The 24,207-nt window shown below is 46.0% G+C and overlaps 1 protein-coding gene across 1 annotated transcript in view; it reads right to left on the bottom strand.

The window, feature by feature from the left end:
• Positions 1-24,207, bottom strand: part of ASIC2 (acid sensing ion channel subunit 2) — a 268,403-nt gene that overhangs the window by 41,724 nt on the left and 202,472 nt on the right. The window contains exon 3 of the mRNA XM_047834046.1: positions 22,082-22,209. Within this exon, the coding sequence (XP_047690002.1) occupies positions 22,082-22,209 (128 nt within the window). The remainder of the gene's footprint in view (positions 1-22,081; positions 22,210-24,207) is intronic.

The raw sequence follows: 24,207 nt of genomic DNA on the forward strand, positions 1-24,207 counted from the left end.
AGCAAGTCATATAAGAGATTGAAATCTTACAAAGGATTTTCATGTACATAAGCTTATGTAGCCTCATAAAAGTTCCTGAGAGGTAGGTATAGCAGATCGGTAAATCAAGGTGCAGAGAGGCCACCAGATGCAAGGCTATTCAATGACAGACCCAACATTGGAACCCAAACCTTGCTTATCAAAGCACAGAGCTGTGGCTGACTGGAAAAGGCTGGGAGATTTGTATGGTTAGGGTAGATTTCCTTGTGTTATTTTTTAAGCAAGCACACTTATTGTGCTTTTAGAGTGATTGAAAATATCTTTATTTCACTAATCCACATGCAGTATTTATTTTTGGTTCTTTTTCCTTCCTGAGAAGTAAGAAAACATCTTTTTGCTTCTTGCTATTGGTTCTCTTTGACATGGCCCAGTCCATGATGAAGCTTTTTTTGCTGGCACACCCTGTTTGCTCTTGTCTGTGGCTATCAGCTGTCCAGGGACTATCCATCTTCCTTTGGTCTTTTACTCCCCCTTTATTTTTTTTATTTTTATTTTTTTACATGAAAATCTTTGGGGAAATACATTGGCACTATATTTTTCAAGATCCTTACAAATGCTCATTTTCTTTGACTGATTTACCTCATCCTTCTAGAAAACTAGACTAAGGAAAGAAATAAAATTAGCTTAAGAAAATAATCTGAAAGCTCTGTGCACAAAAATATTTGGCAAGGTATTATTTATAATAGTAAAAACAGATAAGCCACCCAAGATCTCAATAATAGCAAGATAATAAGTAAATTATAATATGGCCATTTGATGGAAATATTACAGTGATGGATACAGAGAGTATATAAGAAGGAGAAAATGCTTTCAACAGAATAAGTGGGGATACACACCTCCTTCTACTGTATGATTATGGGCCTAAACACACACACATTCACACACACCCACACACACACACACACACACACACACACACAAGACCCAACCCATGAAATCTACGTGTAGAAAAAGAGGTCTGAAAAAATATTCCAAAGTATTAAATTCAGGATATCTTTTGGCAGTTAAACTTTTATGCTTTCTATTCTATCTTTTCTGAGTTTACATTAATGTAGGTGCATAACTTCTGAGATGGAAAGATGATAAATCTTTTGCAAGGTGCTGCAGGCAGTGATTAAAAGTGTGGATTTGAAGGACTAGGATTTGAGTGACAGCCTGGTCACTTACCGGTTTGGGACTGAGTCCTCTTGGTGTCCATTTGGGGCCGCACCATGCTCACTGGACAGGGTTGTTTGGGGGCGAAATTAATTAACATCACATAGTAGGACCTCTAGATCTATTGAAAACCATGGAATGAATTATTACTACTCAGATGATACCTGGAGGAGGACGGGGGCAATTTCATGCTTCCTCCCAGGTGTGACTGGAGAGTTATTCATTCATCCAGTGTTCACGAATGTCTACCATGTGCAAGAGATGGCGTGAAGGGATTGGTTTCTGTTTCATTAACAGCCTCATGCGGCATAACAAGGTAAGGGGAGGGAATGGAAATGTGAGAAAAGTCAGGCAATATGATTGAAGGAATCAAAAGTGAAGTAAAATGAAAAGTAACCTATATATCAGATCTTAAAATTGTTTATTCCATTTAACCCTCACAAGAGCCCTTTGAAATTGGCAAGCTTTTCACTCCACTTTGACAGGTGAAGCCTGAGAAATTAAGGCCCATGTTCAAGATGCTGCAGGTGGTTAAGGGCAGAGCTGGGGCTCCATCTCGGGCTGAGGGGACACTAAAGCACACACTGAATACACACATCTCCTGCCCTACAGAAGAAGGGCTCCCTTCATCTGGACCTTCCCCATCAGAGCAGGATGCTTGGGTCATCTTTCCAATCAGGATCTCCCCCAGGGCTGGGAGAACTTGCCTGCTGTATCTTTTCACTATGGGAGCTGATGGCCTTCTCTCTCAGAAAGGCGATGGCTTTATTGCTCAGGGGCAGTAAAGAACATCTTGAGTTGGGAGCTTATGAGTGAGCCAGGAGGGTTAGAAAGGATCACTTGGACACATCCAGGCGGTACCTGGGGGACAATGGCTGTCTCTGGCATGCATGTTGCATGGATTCTCACCCTGCTTGCAGTAGGAGAGATCCTGGACCCCTGAGTGGTCTGATATTTATTCAACTGGTGGTCATTGGGGCTCTGGGGGCACCCAGCCTGGTGCTGGGCTCAGGCTAGAGGTGAAGGATACCCTCATGGGCCACTTAAGGAGGCCAGACAAACAATATTGAAAATTTTAGGTTAAAAACTTAATGTTATCAAACTGGGATTGGAAAAGGGGGAACCTGGCAATACCTTCCTTTTCTATCAGATCCAACTCCCTCATTTTACAGATGCACAAACTGAAGATCCAGAGAGAGAAAGTGACTTTCCAAGGTCACATGGCAACATGAACCAGCTGTTGGCTCAGGATGAAGTAAATTGGGACAGGCTTTTGGAGGTGGTGATCTGCCTGTCATCAGCGCAATCATTTGCTCAATAAATATTTGCTGGTGCTCCCTGGGTGGCCAGGTCCTCTGATGGGCATCAGGGAGATGAAGATGGGGCATATGAAAGGTGCCATCAGTGTACTGGGGGGACAGAGACGCAAAGACAGGAGAGTGCAGGGTAGCAAGTGCTCCATGGCACTGGGTGGGAGCCTGGGAAGGAAACTTGAGGTTGCAAATCAATGGCTGAGTTCCCACGCAGCTCTGGAGGAAGAGAATGGCAGGTGGGGAATAGCATAGGCAAAAGCCTAGAATCTTAAGTGAGAAAGTACAGCTCCATGGGGGGACTGACAAGCCATTTATGATGGCTGAAACAGAATTCTTGAGGGTAGATTATGGGGCCAGGTCATGGCTCGGCTAGTCCTAGGCAAGGGTTGGGCGATGGGGAAGCTGCTGTCAAGTACCAATTAGAACCTAGGAGTGAAGAGAACTTCTGTGCATGAATAACTCCCACACACAGCACAGAGTGCCAAGAATCACAGACAAAGTTGATTCAGAGAAAAAGACCACACTTCCAGCTGTGGGCATCTGAGAAGATTTCCTGGAGGAGGTGGCATTTAAGGTGAGCACAAAGAGAAGTGTTGGATTTGTACTTGAGGAGCTAGAGGAGATGGAATTCTGAGAAATAGAAATAAAGCAAAGGTCAGAGTCAGAAACCTACAGGGCACAGAGCATTGCCTGAAGTATGGACCTGGATCATATGAGACCTTGAACTTTGGCATCATGAAACCATATTTTATTCTTTAGACAATAGCGAGCCATGGAGGGTGCTTGAGTGAGGGTGGTATAGGCTCAGGGATGGCTATAAAGTCTGACTTTCCAGAGCACCTCAGTGGTCTCAGATAGGGCAGAGAGAGGCAGAAACACTGAAAAGTTTTAAAAGAAAGGAGGTCATCCCTCAGGCTCAATGGTTAATGAGGGAGGGGATGGAGGTGGGCCAGGACAAGACCAATAATACCTTCAAAGCCATTTCCAATTCTGGAAATTGGGAGTCACTTCTTTAATGCCTCCCAAGGAGCTGTTTTCCAGAACCTAGCAACCCCTGCAGAGCAGCCTGGGCCCAAAGCAAGGGCTGATTAATTAGGGGTATTTGTAGCATGGTCCCAGAAAGCGCCCACAAGACTGTGCCTTTGACCTGCAGGGCCAGCATGGAGAGGAGGTCAAGCAAAGACCCTTGCCCACTTAGGTGACCCAGAGAGCACAAGGACAAGGTCAAGCCTGGTAGGTGGCATCCCCTTGTGGGCCGTTGTGGCTTCCGGGTGACCAACTGGGAAGAGAAAAGAGGGAAGAGTGGAATTACAAGAGGGATGCCACTTAGGATGACCAACTGTTCTAGTTTTAGCATTGAAAGTCCCATCTCCCAGGAGATCCCCCATTCCAGGCAAACCAGGAGAGTTGGTCACCCTAGATGCAGGCCCTAGAGGCTACAGAAAGTAAGAGTGAATTTGAGCCATTGCAACCCTGCATGAAGCCCTAAATTGTTGAATTTATTGGCATAAAATTATTAACTTTCTCTTATTACCCTTTTTATATCTATAGAGTCTGTACTGATGTCACCTCTCTCCTTCCTAATTTTCTTACCTTGTGTTTTTTCTCATTGTTTCTGATCATTCTGGCTAGAAGTTTATCCATTTTATTAATCTTCTCAAAAAACTCATCTTTTGGCTTCATTGTTTTTCTTTTTTTTTTATATTTCATTGGTATCTATTATGATCCTAATTATATCCTTTCTTGTACTTACTTTTGGTTTAATTTGCTCTTCTTTTTCTGGTTTCTAAACATAGAAGCTGAGGTTATTGATTTGAGACTTCTTCTTTTTCTAATGTGCATTTAATTCTATAAATTTCCTTTTTAGTGCTGCTCTACTGGCATCCACAAATTTTTACATGTTAACTTTCATTTTTATTCAGTTCAAAATACTTTCTAATTTCCCTTTTGACTTCTTTTACTCATGGATTATTTAGAAGTGTATTATTTAGCTTCTAAGTATTTGGATTTTTTTCATGTATCTTTTGTTATTGATTTCTAATTTAATTCCAGTGTGATCAAAGAACATACTTTGTATGACTTGAATCCTTTTAATGTTATTGAAATTTGCTTTATGGCCCAGAATGTGGTCTATCTTGGCAAATGTTCTGTGTGTACTTTTGCCATTTTTTCTGGGAGTGCTGCATAAATGTCCATTAAGTTAACTTGGTTTAGAACGTTGTCAAATCTTCTACACCCTTGCCGGTTTTCTGTCTAGTCGTCTCATTAATTATTGAAAGGGCTTTTGAAATCCCCAACTATAATTGTGGACTTGTATATTTTTCTTTGTGGTTCTATCAGTTTTTACTCTATATATTTATGAAGTTTTCCATTAGTTGCATACATATTTAGGATTGTTATGTCTTTTTGAGGAATTGACACTTTCACCATTATGAAATGACCTTCTTTATCTCTGATGATATTATTGGCTCTGAAATCTACTAGTCTGATATTAGTATGGCAATTTCAACTTTCTTTTGATTAGTGTGAGTATGGTATATATGTTTATATCCCTTTCTTCTGTTTGTACCTTTATAGTTAAAAAATTTTTTTTTGTAACCAGTATATAGCTGGGACTTGCTTTTTTAGTCAGTCTGACAAACTACCTTTTAATTGTGGTGCCTAAACCAATTATTGAGATGTTAGATTTAAGTCTATCATCTTACTATATGTGTTCCTTTGGCCCCATTTTTTCTCTTTTCCCTTTTCCCTAATTTCCTGCCTTCTATTAGACTCATTAAATATATTTTGTGATTCCGTTTATATCCTTGGTTGGATTGTTAGCTATAACTTTTTGTTTTGATATTTTAGTAGTTGCTGTAGGGTTTATAGTGTACATCTTTAACTTATCACTATTTACCTTCAGGGCATATAACACTTCATATGTAGTTAGGGACCTTTAAGTAATCTTCCATTTCTCCTCTCTTAGCTTTAATGTGATTACTTTTACACATGTTATAAAAAACATACTACATTCTTATTATTTAAGCAGCCAGTTATCTTTTAAATACATTTAAATAATAAGAAAGCAATCATATATTTACCAGTGTAGTTATCATTTCTGATGGTCTTCATTCCTTTTGCGTGGATTTATATTTCCATCTGGTGTCATTTTCCTTTTGCCTAAAGGACTTTCTTTATTATCTCTTGCAATACAGGTCTGCTGATGGATCCACTGGAACTTTGGCTTTTACGTGTCTGAAAAAGTTTTTATTTTTTTGGAGGATATTTTCACTGGGTATACAATTCTTGATTGACAGTTTTTTCTTCTTTCAGGATGTGAGGATGTGCCTCACTGTCCTCTCACATAGATTTGTTGCTGATGAGAATCTACTGTCATCTCTATCTTTGTTTCTCTGTATGTAATGAGTTACTTTTCTCCAGATGCTCTGAAGATTTTATCTTATCACTGATTTTGAGTGATTTTGGTGTAGTTTTCTTTATGTTTCTTGGCACTGGGATTCGTTGAGTTGGTCAGATCTGTGGTTTTATAGTTTTCATCAAATTTGGAAAAGACGTGGCCATCATTTGCTCAAAGATTTTTTCCACTCCTCCCCTCTCTTCAAAAACTCCAAATACACCTATGTGAGGCCACTTGAAAGTTGTCTCATGGCTCACTGATACTCTCCGTTTCAAAAATTCTTTGTTCTCTCTGTTTCATTACTATTTCTTCCAGTTAACTAATCTTTTCCTCTGCAATGTTTAACTTGCTGCTAATCCCTTCCAACATATTTTTCATTTCAGACTTTGTAGATTTTATCTCTAGAAGCTCAATTTGGGTTTTTTTAAAATATATTTCATGTCCATACTTTGAACATATGGGATTTAGTTATAACTGTTTTAATGTTCTTGCTGGCTATTTCTCACATGTGTTAGTTCTGGGTTGGTTTCAATGGATTGATCATTTTTCTTATTATAGGTTGCATTTTCCTGCCTTTGCATGCCTGGTAATATTTGATTGAGTGTCAGACATTGTGAATTTCGTCGTGTTGGCTGTCAGATATTTTTGTATTTTTATAAATTTTCTCGAGCTTTGCTCTGGGACACAATTAAGTTACTTGGAAATAGTTTGACCCTTTTGGACTTTGCTTTAGGATTTGTTAGGTGGAAGCAGAGCAGCTTTTAGTCTACAGATAATTATTTGCCACTACTGATGCAAGACCTTTTCGGCTACTCCCCACAATGTACTGTGAATTACGAGGGTTTCCAGGTTGGCCGGTAGGGAGAGGCAGCTCTGTATGAGTGCTGTACACTGTTCCCCTGAGGCCTCTCAGCTCCTTCTTTCCATGGCCTTGGGCAGTTTCCTCATATGCACATCCCATAGGGAGCTTGGATTCTGAGGGGGACCCTCTGTAGATCTTTGGATTTCTCTCTGGGTGTGGTCCTCTCCTCACTGGCACTCTGTCCTGTGAACCCTAGTTGCCTTGGCCTTCCTGGACTCAGCATGTCCTCAACTCAGGGAGCCCGTGGGGGCTCTGCCTGGCCCCTCCATACACTGTGGCCTAGAGACTCCGAAGGATGTAAGCTGGGATAGTCAGAGGGCTCACTGTTTTGTTTCCCATCTCTCTGGGGTCACAGTTCCTTGCTGTCTAACATTAGGACCCTTGAAAGCTGTGGTTCATATATATTTTTTGTTTTTTGTTTTTTTTCCGGTTGTTTTGGATGAGAGGTAAAACCCACCACCACATGCCATCTCAGTGCCAGGGGGTGAATGCTTTTCCCAGCTAAAAAGCAGATTCGAATCAGGTGTGCATGACTCTACTACATGCCATCCCTTCTCCATCTAGAAAAGAGTGATGTAGTCACTTCACAGTTGAAGCACTTGCCCGGTGGTGATCAAATCTGACTCTTGCAAGAGCCGAATGGGATAAATAGACATGGTTCGCTCACTTGACAGGTAGAGGCCGAGGCCCAGAGAGGGACAGCATGCTGCCCATGGCTATGTTAAGAAGGAACGGCCGAGTCAGGGCAAGGATCAGGGCCTCTGTTCTCTGCGCTGGGCTGGTACTTCTGCTGCTTCTCTCCCTCATGGCAAGGCTGCAGGCAGGGATCTCAGCTTTCCTGCCCAATCTGTAATGACACATGCATTTCCCCACTGGGAAGAGGATGAATAATCCAGTTCCCTGCTCAAAACCATGAGGGAAAGCAGTGCAGCCCCAGGCGGGCCCCTGTGCTGCCTAGATGCATGGTGTGTACAGTGCATTCCTGTGGTTTTTGGCTGTTGCTATGGTGTGTGGACAAAATAGGAATGTGTTTCCCTGGAAAATCTCAACAGTGACTCATCCTTATTTCTGTTAGGAATATTGAAGGTATGGATAAGCCTAGGGGAATAGCCATAATAGCAATGTTTGCTCTCTATCAGGAAGTAGGTTGCTACCATTAAGTGGCTTCTTAAGAGCTTGTAAAGTAAAGCAACATCAGTCATATTCGAAGGAAGCTGGCATTAGGAAGGGATGTGGAGGTCTGAAATGAATTCTCTTTAATTGAGGGTCTCATTTCCTCTCGGTGAGCAGGAATTCTGCCCACAAGGAGTGGTCAAAGGCTCTGGCCCCTTTGGAAGCCTGTGAGCTCAGACGCAGGGCAGGGAGGTAAGAAAGAAGCTCAAAGGTCTGCTTTCAACTGCATCTCTCTACCACTAAGCCTTAGTTTACCCATCTGTGAAATGGGCACCAGGAAGCCTATCTTACAAGGTAGTTCAGCCAGCCTGGATAAAGTAGCTGGCACATGGTGCTCCCACAGGTCACTGGTGTGACAGTGGTCCTGAGAGTCTAAGAACTGGGGAGGATGGAGGCAGCTTTGGTAGCTGCACCTGCTGAACTGTGATAGGGCGCTCTGACGATGTTACAGACATCTCCTCATGACAGGAGATGCTTGTGGGATATGAGGAGGAGGGGCGGAAGGAGTAAACAGCATCAGAGTCCAGTGAACACTGGATGAGAGGTGATTGTTGGAACTTGCCTCATCCAATGCTCTACTGAGAGGGCCCAGCCACCCTGGGCTTTGTGCAAGCAGGGGTTATAAGGAGGCAAAACCAAGTGCAAGTCTGCAAGCAGGGTTGGGGGCCTGCCAGCAGAGAGAGAATGGGGAGATGCAGAGACATCACTGGTGGCCTCTGAAAGGAGAGAAAAAAAAGAATGATGATGAGAGAGAGAGAGACAGACAGACACACACACACACACACACACACACACAAAGACATCATTCATTTGTGGCCTCTGAAAGGAGAGAAGAAGAAAGGAGTGACACAGACAGAGAGGGAGAGGGAGGGAAGGGAAGGGAGAGGGAGAGAGGGGGTGGGAGAGAGGGGAAGGGAGGGAAGGAAAGAGGGAGAGAGAGATGGAGGGTGAGGGGGAGAGAAGAGGACAGGGAGAGGGAGACTCCCCCTGCCAGGGAGAGGCAGGGAAGGGGGAGGGAGAAAGGGAAAGAGAGGGAGAGGGAGGAAGAGGGAGAGGAGAGGGGGAGGGAGAGAGGGGAGAGAGGGAGGGAGAGGAGGAGGAAGAGGGGGAGAGGGAGAGGAAGAGAAAGGGGAGAGGAGAGGAAGAGTGGGAGAGAAGGGAGGAAGAAACGGGGAGAAGGGAGAGAGAGGGGGAGGGGGAGAAGAAAGGGGAGGGGGAGAAGAGAGGAGAGGGGGGAGGAGAGAGTCACAGAAGTGGAGGAAGGAGAGGAAGCAGCTCCTGGGTTCTGTGCTGTGTCTGCCATGCGTGTCTGTCTGCAGCCTTCAGCCACCACAGCCCTTTCTTTGAAGGAGCCTCTAAGGCGATCTGCTCTTTGCCAGCCGCAGAGCCCTAACTAAGCAGAAAGAAACAAGAAAGCATACAGACAGAAAACTGCGAGGAAAGGTGCCAAAAGCATAGCCATTCCTTCCTCTAAGTGGGGCTTCTATGGGTTCTTGTTTTACTATGTTCCATCCCCCAGCAATTTTCTCCAGGAAGCATGGATTAAGATCTTCTTGGAAAAGCCCAAACAGAAGCACGCCCCCGGGACCCATGGTAGCAGCTGCCATCGGCTGGGCCCCTCTCTCATCCATTCTGGAAGTGCTGTGCCTGTGCTGACCTCGTCTGCATGGCCTTCTCCCCTCTCCCTAGGCCTTCTAGTACTTTCCATTTCTGGAGCTGGACTTGCTTCCCCTGCACCTGGGTCTTTTCACAGCACCTGCCCAGGGGGAGGCCTCCTTCTATGTCTTGGTTTCTCCCTAAGTTCCTTAGAGACTGTCCTGTTCTCTTGGCCAGAATAGAAGCAGAACGCCCCGGGGCAACTGAAGGCGGCATTTCCAAATGGTTGGGGTCCAAGGCTTTGGTGTCAAGCTGACCCCAATTCCAGGCTGAACCACCTCCTAGCTATGCATCCTTGGGCAAGTTTCATAACTTCTCTGTGCTCCAGTCTGCTTTCCTGTAAAATGGTTTCCTGTTACTTCTACCTTATCAGAGTTGAGAGTCATGCCTAAGATAATAGATATGACACCTTTAGAGAGGTGCTGGCCTCCTTAAATATCAGTTATGATTTCTGGAAAGACTTGCCAACACCCTGATGTCTCTTCCAAGGCTGTGTACCCTCAGAGAGGGAGGAGTCCCTGCGTGTGCTCCTTCTGACTGAGGTTCTCTGTGTGGTTAAGCTGAAGCTCCTGTTCTCCACTGCTGTCACTGAACACCACAGTGTCTCCTGCCATCCTTCCCCCTTTGTGTCTCAGAAGCAGCGGCCTTGCTGATTGGGCTCATCTGGGGCTTGGCATCAGGAACAGCCTGACCACTCTGGGGATTGTGGGGAGCTATCCTACCCTGGCCCATCTGCTCCTGCTGTTGCCTTCCTTTAGGCCTTTTGGGGGAGGCTTGGCGGGGGGGGGGGGGGGCTCAGATCTGTTCAATTCAATGCAATAAACCCTGACTGAGCCCCTATTACAGACTGGTCCCTGGGACAGGCACTGGGGCCTGCACAGGATAAGTCTCAGTCCCAGAGGAGACCCATGGGGAATTAAAGGACCCATTGTCTTGGAAAGGGTGGGAAGAAGGTGTCAAGCAGGGATGTCCTGGGCCTGAGGACACTGCGGTAGAGAGAGGCAAGTGTGAATTTTAGGAGCTACGGAATGCTTAAGGACAGCCTTCAATCTCATCTAACCTAATCAGCCCAATCCAATCACTGAGCTAATTAAATCTATTCCGCTGGATGGAGGGCGGATGTGTTCTGGGCACATGCTCTTTAATGATCTTTGGGAACTGTGCACTCTCGTCAGACCTGGGTGTAGGGGGTGGGTGTTTTTTCCTTTTAAACTAACTTCAAAAGTAGATAAAAATCTTTACAATATTAAGAAACATTTTTTTTTCTAAAAGGGAAACTTCAGAACTGCAGGCCTTTCCCCGTGGCTTCTGCATGTGCTGGGAACAGAGGCTGTCCACTGGGAAGGTATTGCAGGACCAGCCTGGAGAGGAGGCTGTGTCTGGCTGGAAGGAGTAACCCCCACCCCCCTTTATATAAGCCTGTCTGTTAGAGGCTGGGTCCAAACAATAAATCATGTTTATGTATAGCTGTATTATGCACATCCTTAAAAAACTGCACAACGAATTCAAGAATACACAAATGCACCGTTGTTACAAATATTCCAGGGCTCCAGAAAGAGTGAAAAATCTTGCACACCCAACTGGGCTGCCTTCCCCTGAGCAGCTCTCAGTATAGTAGGCATCTCGCCAGAATTTCTCTGCGTGCTATTTGCATACGTGTGCATTTATAAATACAGAGTTTCGTTTAGCATGTGAGTACTTTTCCTACAAATGTGACCAAACTGCTTGTATTGTTCTGTAACTTGCTTTTCTCACTTACCAATATGTCTTAGAAATTTTCCCCAAGGGACCTCCAGGTCTTTCTTACCCGCTTTAACTGTTGCAGGGAGGTTGGGGAAGGCACATGCGTTTGCCCTCCTCAATGGAATCATCCTCCTGTTGATGAACATTTATAACAGAATTTGTTTCCAATTGGAAACAGAAGCTGTTTCCAATTATTTGCTGTCACACACAGCTCTGCAGAAAAGATCTTTAGCCATGCTTCTTGGGGGTACATTTGTAAGTATTTCTGTAGGACGAAATTGCTAGGTGAAGGGGGATGGGTGCTTTTTTATTCGGATGGATCCCTCCAAGTCCCCACCCACCTCCCCACCCAAAGGCTCTACCAGTTTACTCTCTCAACAGCTGGCTGGTCTGCCCTCCATAGGGATGGGTGGCTTCTTTGCTGGCGTCTCCCCTTCTGCCTGTTCCTTTTGCAGTCCCCTGGGCTCTCCTACAGACCTTGGCCAAACGCCATCTTCCTGTCCTTTGCTACCCAACTGTGCCAAAGGCCCCATTCTAAGGACTCCAAGTGCAATCTCAAAACATAGACCAATTAATCAAGGACCGATGACTCTCGTTTTGAAATGATTCTTGTTTTCCACAACAGGATGTGCTGCAGGGTTTGGAGCAATCCATTAACCAGTATTGATCCAGTCTGCAAACTCCTTCATTCATTCACTGATTTACAACGTTGGGTTCTGGGCTAGTTGTTTTGGAACTCTGACCCTCAAAGGGCGTGCTCTCATTGGATGGAGCAAGACATGCAAATACCTTGTGTTGCTAGGTAGATTTATACATATTATATTATATTATATTATATTATATTATATTATATTAATAGCCACCTGGCTGTTAAGCTGTTTTAAATGTTCAAAAAGAGAGGGAGAGATCTCAGCAGGGGAGGGACCAGAGATGCTTTGGGGAAAGAAGAGTCTAACAGACCAGCACTAAGATTTATTAGTCTACAGTGAATGATTCCTGGGGCTGTCCAGCCCTTTTGTCACAACATAAACAAACGCAGGGACTTCTCTATCCCCGGGCAACAGTTCTTTTCAAGAGTGAAGGAGGAGGGGAAAAATAGGGTGGAGCTGTCTTTTCCAAGCCTTTCTTCCCTGCCTCTGTCCAAGGGCTGTGCAGGTCAGCAGGGCTATTTACATTCCTTTCTTCCTTCCTTCATTATGGTTGATATTTCTAAAAGATTTGTGATTATCTAACCTCCCCAGTTGGCAAGAAAAAGATGAAATGGCTTTCAGCCTGTGTATGGAAGTGTCCTCTACAGACTTTTTTTTTTTTTTTGCCCCTTATTAAAAAAAAAAAATCAGAAACCAAGGCGACACTGTTCAGAGCTCAGATAGCAAGCTGCTTGTGAATCAAAAGATAACATGGTATGCTGGGTAGCAGGACCCAACCAAAGAGTATTCTGATTTATTAACTTGTCTCCTGAGTAAGATAAAGTGGGTGAGTCAGTAGACATTTGAGCCTCCTTTCCTCTGCCTGGGTCCAAGGAGGAAGTAAGCCATTGAGAGTTAAGTTACTAGCATCTGATGTCAGTGCAGCGAGGGTCGCAGCTAGCTCTGCCCTGATGGATGGGTACCATACAAGGTCTAGACTTTGGACTCCAACGGGGCTGCCATGTCAGTGCCATTTCCAGCTAATCTCTTTTTTCCATGAACTCAGTAGGGGACTTTTTCTTTCTTTAGTTCCTAGTGTTAAGGGCAGTTTAATTTCGTTACATCAAATCTGAAGGCTAACCAGAGCTTAAATGGACTGTAAATTACTGAAGGGGGACCTCAGAGATCATTCTACAATATTCCATCCATCCATCCATCCTCCCATCTAGGAATTATAAGAGCTGATATTTTCCTTTAAGAAGCTTATAGTATATTGGGGGCATATTACACAGACACATATAACTTTTAATCTATGATGGATTATTTGAGTGTCTGCCTCTCTTGCTAGAAGAAGATTTTTTTTTAATTTTTAAATTTATTTATTTATTTTTGAGAGGGAGACAGAGTGAGAAGGGGAGTGGCAGAGAGAGGGAGAGAATCCCAAGCAGGGTCCATACTGTTAGTGCAGAGCCTGATGCAGGGCTCGAACTCATGAACCACGAGATCATGACCTGAGCTGAAATCAAGAGTCAGACGCTTAACTGACTGAGACACCCAGATGCTCCACAGAAGAAGAATCTTCTATCTGAGAAGAATTAGGTCAGTCCTTTTCACTGCCTAACACAGTGTGAGACACACAGCACATGTTCAGTAAATGAGCGACTCAGCAGGAAGTGAGCCAGAAGTGGGGCTGGAAGTTTCAAGGCCTGTGAGGGGCAGTGTGTGGATCAGAGGGTGGCTGCCAGAGAGCAGTGGGGTGATCATTGGTAAGGCGATAGCTGGAGCCACGATGTGGAACTTGGACTTTATTATGTCCCTGGAAAGACATTCATAGGTATCAAGCAGGAGAGACGCATGATAAAGTAGGTTCTTTCTCTCTCTTTCAAGCATCCATTTATTCATTCATTCCATTCAATACAATTTATCAAGCATCATCTATATGTAAGACACCATGCAAAATACTGAAATATAAAGAACAGAACGAAGAGAAGCGTATTTTCAAAGAGCTCACAATCTGGTAGGGGAGAAAGATAAGTAAACAGATGATTATAATGTGTAAATTTTATGCTAGAGATTCACACAGAATACTCCAGGATGGCCTTCTGGAGGAGGTAACATTTGAGCTGAATCTTGAAGGACGCATAAGGGTCAGGTAAGGAAAGGGTGGGAAGGGTGTTGCTGGCAGGGAGAGAGCGGGGAGAACATGTGATGCTTGGGAATAGCCACCCACAGTTTGGGGTAGCTGGAGCATTATGTGGGAGGCTAGGGAGCCGAGGGGTGCTGCTGAAAAAGCAGGCAGGGGCCAGAGCAGAAAGGGCCATGGGGAGACTCCTGGGCTTCATCCAGCAATGAGGACGGAAGATGCTCAGATTTGTATTTTACAAAGAGTATGTTGATGCAGAGAATGGATTGCAGAGGGACTGGATGGGCAGCAGGGATACCACTGAGGCAGCTGTTGTTCTTGGCTAGGTAGGGAATCACAAAAGACTGAATTAAAGAAGTGTTTGGGGTGGGAGATAATAATAGCTAGCATCCACTGAGCACTTACTGTATGCCTTCTACATGAAGGCATTCACTCAGTCTTCTAGTTAGCCTCTGAGATAGGAACTGTCATTCCCATTTTCCAGATGAGAAGAAGGAGGCACAAGGTCACTCTCTAGCGAATGCATATTTGTACTCAGACCACTTATAGGGTTGGGGGATCAGCAGTGTTGGGGTGCATGTATGGGGTGGGGAAGAGGATGAGTTAGACCGTTGATCTGAGATGCCCATGGGACTCTGCTGGGAGGGGTTCAGCAGTGCCTTGGTTGGGAGTAGCCTCTGAGAGTCATGGTCAAGGGCAAGTGCATTCAAGGAGACTACAGGTTGGGAGAGGACAGAAACAGCGTCTTGGGGAATCCATCATGGAAGGTGTGAACAGAGAAAGAACTGCTCATGGAGAGGACTAAGAAGGAAGCCAGACCAGAGGGACAAGTGTCTCAAGCGGGCATGGTCCACAGCTCACTTGCCACTGAGAAACCAGGTAGGGTAACAACTGAGGAGTGAGGAGTATCCCTATCAACAAAGATGGACTTTGGCCACAAAGATTTCATAGGTCACCTCGATGAAGAACAGTTTTGATGGAGCACCAGAGGTGGGCTGGGAAGTATAAGGGAGGTGAAAAAGGATAAACAGGTGTCCAGAATGTTTTGGAGTCTCTTTGTTAGAGAAGGGAGGAGAGGGAGAGGCGCCAAGACAGAGGGGAGGCAGGGTAGAGTGATTTCATCTTCTTACAAGACTTGAGCCTCTTTTTGTGGACTCATCTTGGGATTCCCCCAACAGGGCTTCGATATTGGTTCATCCTAGCCAATCAACAAGGCTTCTCCTCCCTCCTCCACCCCCTGCCATCACCTCCACCTTGATAAAAGCAAGCCCTCATATCATGTAGGAAAAAATGGTGAAAACCTATTGGAAAAACCATGTGGGGATCTGGAGAACTTTCTGTTTTAGAGGCTAAGTGGTAACAAGCAGTTAAGTAGCTAGCTAGTAAATGCTTAGTTGGTTCTTATTTTTATCTATTTATGGGAAACAAGGTACCCTGTTAATCATGGAGAGAATGGCCACACAGCAGGCTCTCTCGCCTCCCGGTGCCTTCCTGGTGTTTTCTGGAGCAGAATCGGATGCTGCCATATTCCTGTGGCTCCAGCTTTGGCAGTTTGGAAGTTGCTGAAGGCGTGTATAACAAGTTCTCTCTTCTGCCTTGAAAAGACCAAATGGGCAAGCCTCCATTTCTAATGGGAACCGTTAAGCAGATACTACAGGCCACGGGTCTGCTTGTCAGATTGACAAATGAGTCTTCTCTTTTGAAAGTGACTTAGGAAGTTGTATTTGGAAGCTTGAGAGGAGCTGTCAAGAGCAGACGGGGGCACCCTGCCCAACAGCTGAGACTGTTTACTTGGGGGTAGGGTGGGGGAGACTGTTTCTTATTGTGAGCCATGGTAGGATTCCCTCCAAATGTTGGAAGTGTGGCCAACCTACATTAAAGGCAAAGGCTTAAGCTTCTGCAGGAGCCAGCTGGGCCCACACATCCTGCCAATGACCTAATTGGGCCCAGCAGGACCCAAACATTTGTATATACCTTTATTTACAGCCCCAAACAGGCTAGTAGGCAGCTGCTTGATGTACGGTATGGTGTGCTGATGGGCGTTCTCGTGGTACTTTGGATACACCCCAAGTGAGGAACCAACACAGAGTCTAGGTTTGGGGATTGGAACCCTTCTCGCTCCCAGGGGCTAACGAGTGGTAGTGGAAGGGGTGCTTGGTGAGAACAGGATACCTCTGGCCAGTGATTTTCAACCCTGGCTCCCCAAGGCATTTCTGAAACCTTGACATATAAATCCAGGACCAAGTTTTCCAGGAAATTTTCTGAACAGTGGGGCTGATGGCCACCTGACTGCCCAGGATCTCCAGATTCATTCTCAGACCTACCAAGAGGTACAGGCAAAACGGCTGAATATATATTTGAATATTTAGAAAACAAAAGTTACCACCAGGCACTTTGAGGCAGGGACGGGATATGATAAAAATCTTCTGATATTAAATCATGACTGAGAGTTCCATCAGGATTAGCAATCACCTTAAATTAGAGCAAAGAGTCTGACTGGTGATGCCAACATTGAAGACAGTTAGTCTCGGGCTCTTACCACACGGAAGTCCTAGCTTTGCATTTGCACATCTATTCGCTCACTCATGTGATTCTCCCCAAATTCCAGAGCTCTGTCCCGTCCCTCTCATCTGTTGCATCCACTCTCATGTACACAGACGGTCTCTACCTGACCCATTTCATGAGCTCTCCATTTGATTAGGGTCTGTGAGTATATTGCCAGAATGATACAGATATCATCTATCACAGGCTAGCTTAGCCTCAGGGAGAAGAACCCTCAGGGCACATTTGCATGGGAGTTTTGGCAGGGGTGGGAGGGGTGAGTCAGGGAGAGCATTAGAGTACAGCACTTGAGTGCTATTTGAGCAGAGGGTACAGATTTGGGCACGAGAGTGCACTCATTCTTTGAACAATGCACATTTACTGAGCTCATTCATAAGCAAGGCACTGATGGTATAGAATCTTGGGGAGCTCCCCGTCCGTGGTGGGACAAGGCCTGATGGAGGCTGAAGAAGTCAGTTCTTAAAAGGCAAGATGTAAGGAGCAGTGATGCACCAGGGGAAGTCAAGTCCCACAGAGAGTTCTGTGTCTCATAGGAGTGTGACAAAATTGCCAAGAAACCCACCTCATTCTGTCAGTGCTCCAAGGCTGGGAGTGGGTCTTGCTCATCTTCATTTACCTAGCACACAAGAGGTGCTCAGTGAATATTTGTTGAAGGAATAAATGAATGTACAGAGTGTTGAATGGAGCAACTAGCTGCTTCTTGGGGGTTGGAGGATGGGACAGAGAAAGTCTTCTTAAAGACGGTGATCTTTGAGCTGTATCTGGAAGTGTGAACAGGCCTTTGCCAGGTAGATAAGTCAAGGACGGGGTGCTGGGCAGAGGGAACAATGGGTTCAAATGCACGACGCAGGCATCGAAGACCGCTGAGTGTTTGGCTGGTGTATGGTACATGTTGGTCAACCATCAGAAGCCATTCTTAAGGGTTGAGTTCTTGCAAGTTGTGGGAAGTGCAGGAATTTGAGAGTTTTGGGTAGGGTAACAATGTGATCACCTCGTGTGTGGGTTGACAAAGGGGCACGACCAAAGAGCATGCCCAGAACCCCTCTTCTGAAGTTTTAGGAATGCTATTTACCCCGCTCCTGCTTCTCACTAGCAGGAACCCAGGTTCTGCCTCCCGGAACTGGGGAGCAGGTCTAGACTCCAGGCCTCTGGGCTTCCAGTCTGGTTTTCTCTCCACAGATAGATCTGGGCTCAAAGCTGAGCCCTGCTCTTCCCCTATGATGCAACCTTAAGCAAGTTACTGAACTGCGCAGCTCTGTCATCTGGAACATGGAGATAACATTATCTCCTTTTTGGGGTTGCTGAGGGGGGTTCAATGAAATAATGCATGTCAAGCGTCTCTGGGTGCTCAATGCCTGGCAGGAAGCGTGTGCTCAGTTAGAGGTGAGTGGTATTACTCTACCGTTCCAGGGTTCTAGTTCCGCTCTAGTGTATCATCCCACTGTGTGGGTGTCTGGTGGTGATGTCTTGGGATCATGCAGCTCCTACAGTAGCTGAGCTGATCAGAGGAGCCTTTCTCAGGTTGTCTTCCAGGTTGTCCAGGAAGGCAGGGGGGCATATCTTGGCTTAATTGGGTTTAGGGCAAATACTGATTTTAAAAGAGTAATCTTCGGTCCGGGTTACAGCGCAATTGTGTGCTCTTTTGGAATTAAAAAAAAAAAGAAAAAATATCAAAGGAAGATTGTACATAATTTGGTATGGGTGGGCTGATTTTTACCACGCAAAAAGACGTTCCCATTCACAAAGGGATTCATGGTACTTTACATCACCAGTGCCTCTTAGTGCGCTCACTCAGGAGTCCATTTCCCTCACGTGATTCACACCAACTTTCCAGGAAAGGGCCTCCTGTTCCCCTACGGTCTTGTCGCCCCTGCCCTTCTTGCAAGATTCCCTTGAGCTTTGAGCCGAAGCGGCAGAATCCTGGAACGGGGACAAGGTAGCCAGTACAGGCTGTAAGAGGAACCATGACTTAATCCGCCACCAAGAAAGAAAAAGCACCGCCAATTTTAACTATCAGATGCAGCTGATTGAGAAACAAATCCCGATTTCAGAAATGTTAAAATGTGAAAAAAAAAATACAGGAGACTCTTGAACAATACAGGTAAGCGTGGGTCCACTTACATGAGGATTTTTTTTTTTTTTGATAAATACAGCACAGTACCATAAAAGTATTTTCTCTTCCCTAGATTTTCTTAACATTTTCTTTGCTCTAGCCTACTTTATTGTAAGAATACAGGATGTTATACGTACCACATACAAAATATGTCTTAACTGACTCTGTTATCTGTAAGGCTTCTGGTCAACCGTAGGCTATTACTAGTTAAGTTTCTGGAGAGTCGAAATTTAATATGCAGATTTTCAATGGCCCCTGGGGTTGGTGCTCCTAACCCACATGTTGTTCAAAAGTCAATGGTACCTCTTTTTTTTTTTTTTTTTTTTTTTTTGGAGACAGAGAAAGACAGAGCATGAGCAGGGGAGGGGCAGAGAGAGAGGGAGGCACAGAATCCGAAGCATGCTCCAGGCTCTGAGCTGTCAGCACATGGGGCTCGAACTCATGAATGGTGAGATCATGACCTGAGCTGAAGTCAGATGCTCAACAGACTGAGCCACCCAGGCACCCCCAAAAGTCAATGGTACTTCTTAGAATCACTGAAATGCAGTGTTTGAGGACCTGGTCAGCTGGATACTAATGGCAGAATGAGAACATACCAAAGGCACCAATTCCCAAGTTATACATGGCTGAATATAATTTATTATTTTTTGTTTGTGAAAGAAACCACTAGTTCGTAGGCTCTGTGGGGACAGACACTGGGTCTGTTTTGTTCACTTCTGTATCTCCACCACCTCGTTTATGGTTGGGGTTCAACAAATATTTGCTGAATGAATAAAAAAAACAACAACAAAGAGCCACATTATAAAACATGTGGAAAACCCAGAGAAGAGCATAAATCATTCATAAATTCCCCCACTGTGGGTATTTTGGCTTATTTACTTCGAATCTTATTTCCTATGAATATGCTCTTTTATATACATGTAAACATAATTTATTTTTAGATTTAGCTCTGGGATGTGTTTTTGTATTTCTCTATTAATATGAATGAAACGAGGAAATAAGATGATGCAGAAATGCTTTGAAGATTTGTAAAATGTTTAACCAAATATCTTATTATTAGTTATAATAATCATAACCATAGTGCTATGAATGAGGCTGATTTTCTGAGAACACACTTCAAAGCAAACAACAGATTTGTTCTCTGAAGCTGGGAATGTGTGGTCCCTGCGTCCTGTCCTGTTCACCATGGGGAGTGCCTGTGTTTCGTTTTGGGAAGAGAGAGAGGCTCGTGGTTTCTTAGAAGTCCTGAGCCCCAGCTTCCCACCCAGCCCAGAAATATCTTTAGTGTCACTAATGGAGGGTAAATCCTTGCCTGGGAACACTCAAGCCTGCCGAAAGATTCTACTATTTGCTCCAGCCAGTACCTGAAGATCGGGCCTGTCTCCTTGTCTTTGTGGGCAGATAGGAGCCTAACTCTGGCAAGCGCCATTTAGCAACCCAGGTGGGTTTCGCATGGACTAATGCCCCCTTCCTGCTTGCTGTCATGTTTCACTTCGCTGACTCTGCTCCAGGCCCCTCTGGTCCCCTCCCTTCCCCCTCCCTTTTCTTTAAAATGCCCAGTCATCTCTGTACAAACGCACGTTGAGTCCCGTTCATGCTGAACCCTTGTCCCTATTGCAGTGGGGAACAAACTTATTTTTGATTAAAATCTGTCCTTGCCACTTTAACTAGTGTTCGGGCTTGGCTTATTGCTGGCAGTACTCGAAAGCCCATGAGGCTAACAGCTTGGGTTCTGGGCTCACCAGGGCTGTCTGTCCGTCAGCATGCCTTGACTTATTAGTCCATGTTCTCACCCTTCCCAACTCAAATCCTCAGCCCTGAACTTGGCCCCTGGCTGTCTGCTTCCTGTCCTCCTTCTTTGCCCTTAAGGATGAGATTTTCTGGTTGTGCCACTTGGTCCCACCTGGCACCCCCCTGCATGCTCATTTCTGCTCTCCCCACCTGCCTCAGACTCTGGGGCCTGTGGAGGCCAGCCAGGCTCCCAGCCGCCTCTGCCCTTGCCTCAAAGCCAACATCCCCACCACTGTGTGCTGCAGTGGAGGCTGATCTTGGCCTTCAACAAGTACCCAGGCATTAAGTACAGGGAACAGTTTGGGGGCCCCACACCATCAATGCCTTCCCAGAGATTCAAAAGCATAACTCGCTTAGAGATTTCAAACCAGTTTCTAGGAGCGCCTGGGTGGCTCAGTCAGTTAAGCGTCCGGCTTCCGCTCAGGTATAATCTCACGGTTTGTGAGTTCGAGCCCTGCGTTGGCTCTCTGCTGTGAACACAGAGCCCGCTTTGGATCCCCTGCCCCTCCCCTGATCTCTCTCTCTCAAAAATAAATAAATGTTAAAAAAAATGAAACCAGTTTCTAATACAGAAGGTCATTTTATAAAGTGGCTAAAGGGCTGTGGTCAGTACTAGATGAGAGATGACATTTAAGCCCCATTTTAGAAACAGCTGAGCACATAAGTTGCATGTGTATTTCTTCACTGACTATTCACTGTTCTGATTCTCCCTTCCTCACCCTCTAAACCCAATGCTCCCACCACTCATTGACCTCTCTCTTTGCCTCAGCCTCCCAGGGTGGGTTGTCTCAGATGATCTGGTTTAGGACTCATAGTCTCTCCAGTGTTTATTCCAGGTAAACCAGGAAATAAGAGAAGGAAAGTGTCCCTGTGTCTGTCTGCAGTCCTGCTTTGAGACCTCCTCCCTATTGAGGATTTGTGAAGTTCTCCCTTCTGAGATGTGAAACCCACGTCAGACATGAGGCTGCTCCAGTCCTCATGCCCCTGACACGCAGAGTTGATGTAACAGTCCTAGCCGGCTGGAGGGTCACCTCCCTGGTGTGAAGCCAGAGAGAGGGGGCAGGAACGGGCACAAGAGACTCCCCTCCACTTACACTCTTATGAGAGTGACGCCCCCATCCCTTTTCCTTTTTGTAGATCACTGTGAGTCGTATCAACACTGGCTAGCAGGTTCCCTTGGCATCCACCGATCCCCTGCCCTGTCAAGAGATTTTTTTTTGCCCCCAGAAAGTTCTAGAAAAAACCCCCAACCAATTCAGTGAAAAAGAAAGTAACTCGGGTTTCTCTCACACCCAATTTTAGTAACCGACAATTGGGTTACAGAGGTTAGCTGACACCCTTCTCTAATTTCTGGGTCAGCCCCTCTCCTGGACCCAGCCCTGCTCAGGCCTCTTGAAGGCTCAGAGTCTTCCAGGAGTGGGAGTCCCATTTCCCCTCCTCATGGCTCTGCAGGCGGCTGGTGTGGGCCCAGGACCACTGATCCAGGGAGCCCAGGAACTTACCCTCTGCTCCTGGGTGGCCACGAAAGTCTGGAACCCTGGAGCCACCCCAAAGCCCAGCTCTTGGATGAAAGGCGGCTCAGACTGACTGTGGATCTGAACTTTCACTCCTGCTTCAAACGTCGTTTCCTCTGAAAGAACAAAGACAGACAGAGCCATGGGTCCGTGACAGCAGGTGCTCACGGAGTCTTGGGATTGAGAAGCTCAAAGGGACGTTAGAAAGGTCACATGGCAGGCAGCATAATGGCCTGAAAAGACATCCATATCATCATCCCTGAAAAGTGGGAAGACGTCACCTTGCATGGCAGAAGGGACCCTGCAGATGCGATTAAGTTAGGGACCTGGAGATGGGAAGGTTATCCTGGATTATCCGAGTGGCCCAATGTCCTCATGAGAGTCTTCGTGAGACGGAGGGAGGAGGGTCAAAGTCAGAGAGAGAATGGAAGAAAGTGTGCTGCTGGCTTTGGTCGTGGAGGCAGGAGCCACAAACCGATGGATGCAGGCAGGTGCTAGAAACTGGATAAAGCAGGGGGATAGATTTTCCCCTGGGGCTCCCACAAGGAATGTAACACTGCCAGCCCCAGATTTTAACCCAGTGAGATAGGTTTTGGACTTCTGGCCTCCATAACTGTGACATGGCAAATCTGTGCTGTTTGGGGTCACTGTTTGTGGAATCCGTGACAGTAGCGGTCAGAAGCGAATTCAGGCCAGTTAGGCCAACTCTTTGCTTGGGTCTCCAAAAGTAGAAAATGGGATTATGAAGTGAGTCATTCACCTTTATTTTATTCGCTAGCTTCTCTACTTGGCCATGAGCTGAAGGTGAGGGGATCAGAGGAGGAAAACATGATGACACAGTGGTAGAAATAAAAATACAGGACTTGCTTGTATGCCAAGGTGCCCGCCCCTTGGAGCTTCTGGAGATGGGCAACTGGTAGAGAAGCTTTGGCCTCTCTTTAATTTGGCAAGAGAAATGGCCCCTGGCAGTGGGAGGTGGCAAGGGTGGTGGAAGGCGATGGGATAGCAGAGCCTGGCTCATCTTATAATGTTCAAAATTGGCGGAGGACCCTTTACTGGGTCTCCTCTGTCTTGCTCTTTCCAGACAGCCTGCAGAACGAGCTTTCCAAAATGCAAACCTGCACAGGTCTCTCCCGTGCTGATAAGGAGCCCAGCCTCCGTAACCTGCTCCTGTTCCAGCCTTGCTCTGGGCAACCTCCTGCTTCATGGCACCATGTGTCCAACCCTCCAGGGCTGTCCAGATTGGTTGTTACTCGTCTCTGCTCTGCATGGAGGCACATGCCTTTCCTTTTGCCTGGAAAGCCTTTCAAACTTGTCTACCTGGCCAATCTCCCTACGCGTCACTGAAGATTCGGGCCCCCAACCCCACCCAAAGCAAACCCTTCTCTTGCTCTGTTGTATTCTTTCCACATGCCCGAAGAAGCTTCTGCCACACCAGAAGAATCCTTTATCTGACAGTCTTTCCACCAGGCTGGAGCATCCTGAGGCGAAGTTCTGGGCTATCTCCCTGGACCTCAGAGGCCCTGCACAGGGCTAGGCACATAGCAGGTACTCAGGGAAGGGCTGCTGAGTGAGTAAGAGATTTGCGATTCAAACCTCACTCAGTTATTAATGGGCAAGGCCAATCTAGAGTCCAAATCAAGGAGTGTTCTAATTGAAGGGAATGGAGGGACACCTGGGTGGCTCAGTCAGTTGAGCACCTGACTCTTGATCTGGGCTCAGGTCATGATCTCGTGGTTCATGAGTTCAAGCCCCGTGTTGGGCCCCACACTGACCGTGCAAAGCCTGCTTGGGATTCTCTCTCTCTTTCTCTCTGCCCCTCCCCTATCAAACTAAAGAAATAATCTTAAAGAAATAAAGAAATGGAATGGGGAGAGGATGGGTAAATGAATGGATGAGGGAAGATGGCGTGAGGGAGAAATGGAGGCCGAGGTTGGGGAGGGAGGCAGGGGTTTGTTAGCACTGGGGCTACAGTCTGGGGATGAACACCGGAGGAAGGAAGGGCTGGGGCCAGCCATGGGAATGGGCAAGACTCATGGACAGTCTGGGGGCCAGTGATGGAGGCGGGGGAGGGTGCAGGAGCTGGGTGAGAATTCCAAGGTAGGGGTATGTGG

Source organism: Prionailurus viverrinus, chromosome E1, assembly GCF_022837055.1.
Source record: "Prionailurus viverrinus isolate Anna chromosome E1, UM_Priviv_1.0, whole genome shotgun sequence".
Taxonomy (NCBI): Eukaryota; Metazoa; Chordata; class Mammalia; order Carnivora; family Felidae; genus Prionailurus; species Prionailurus viverrinus.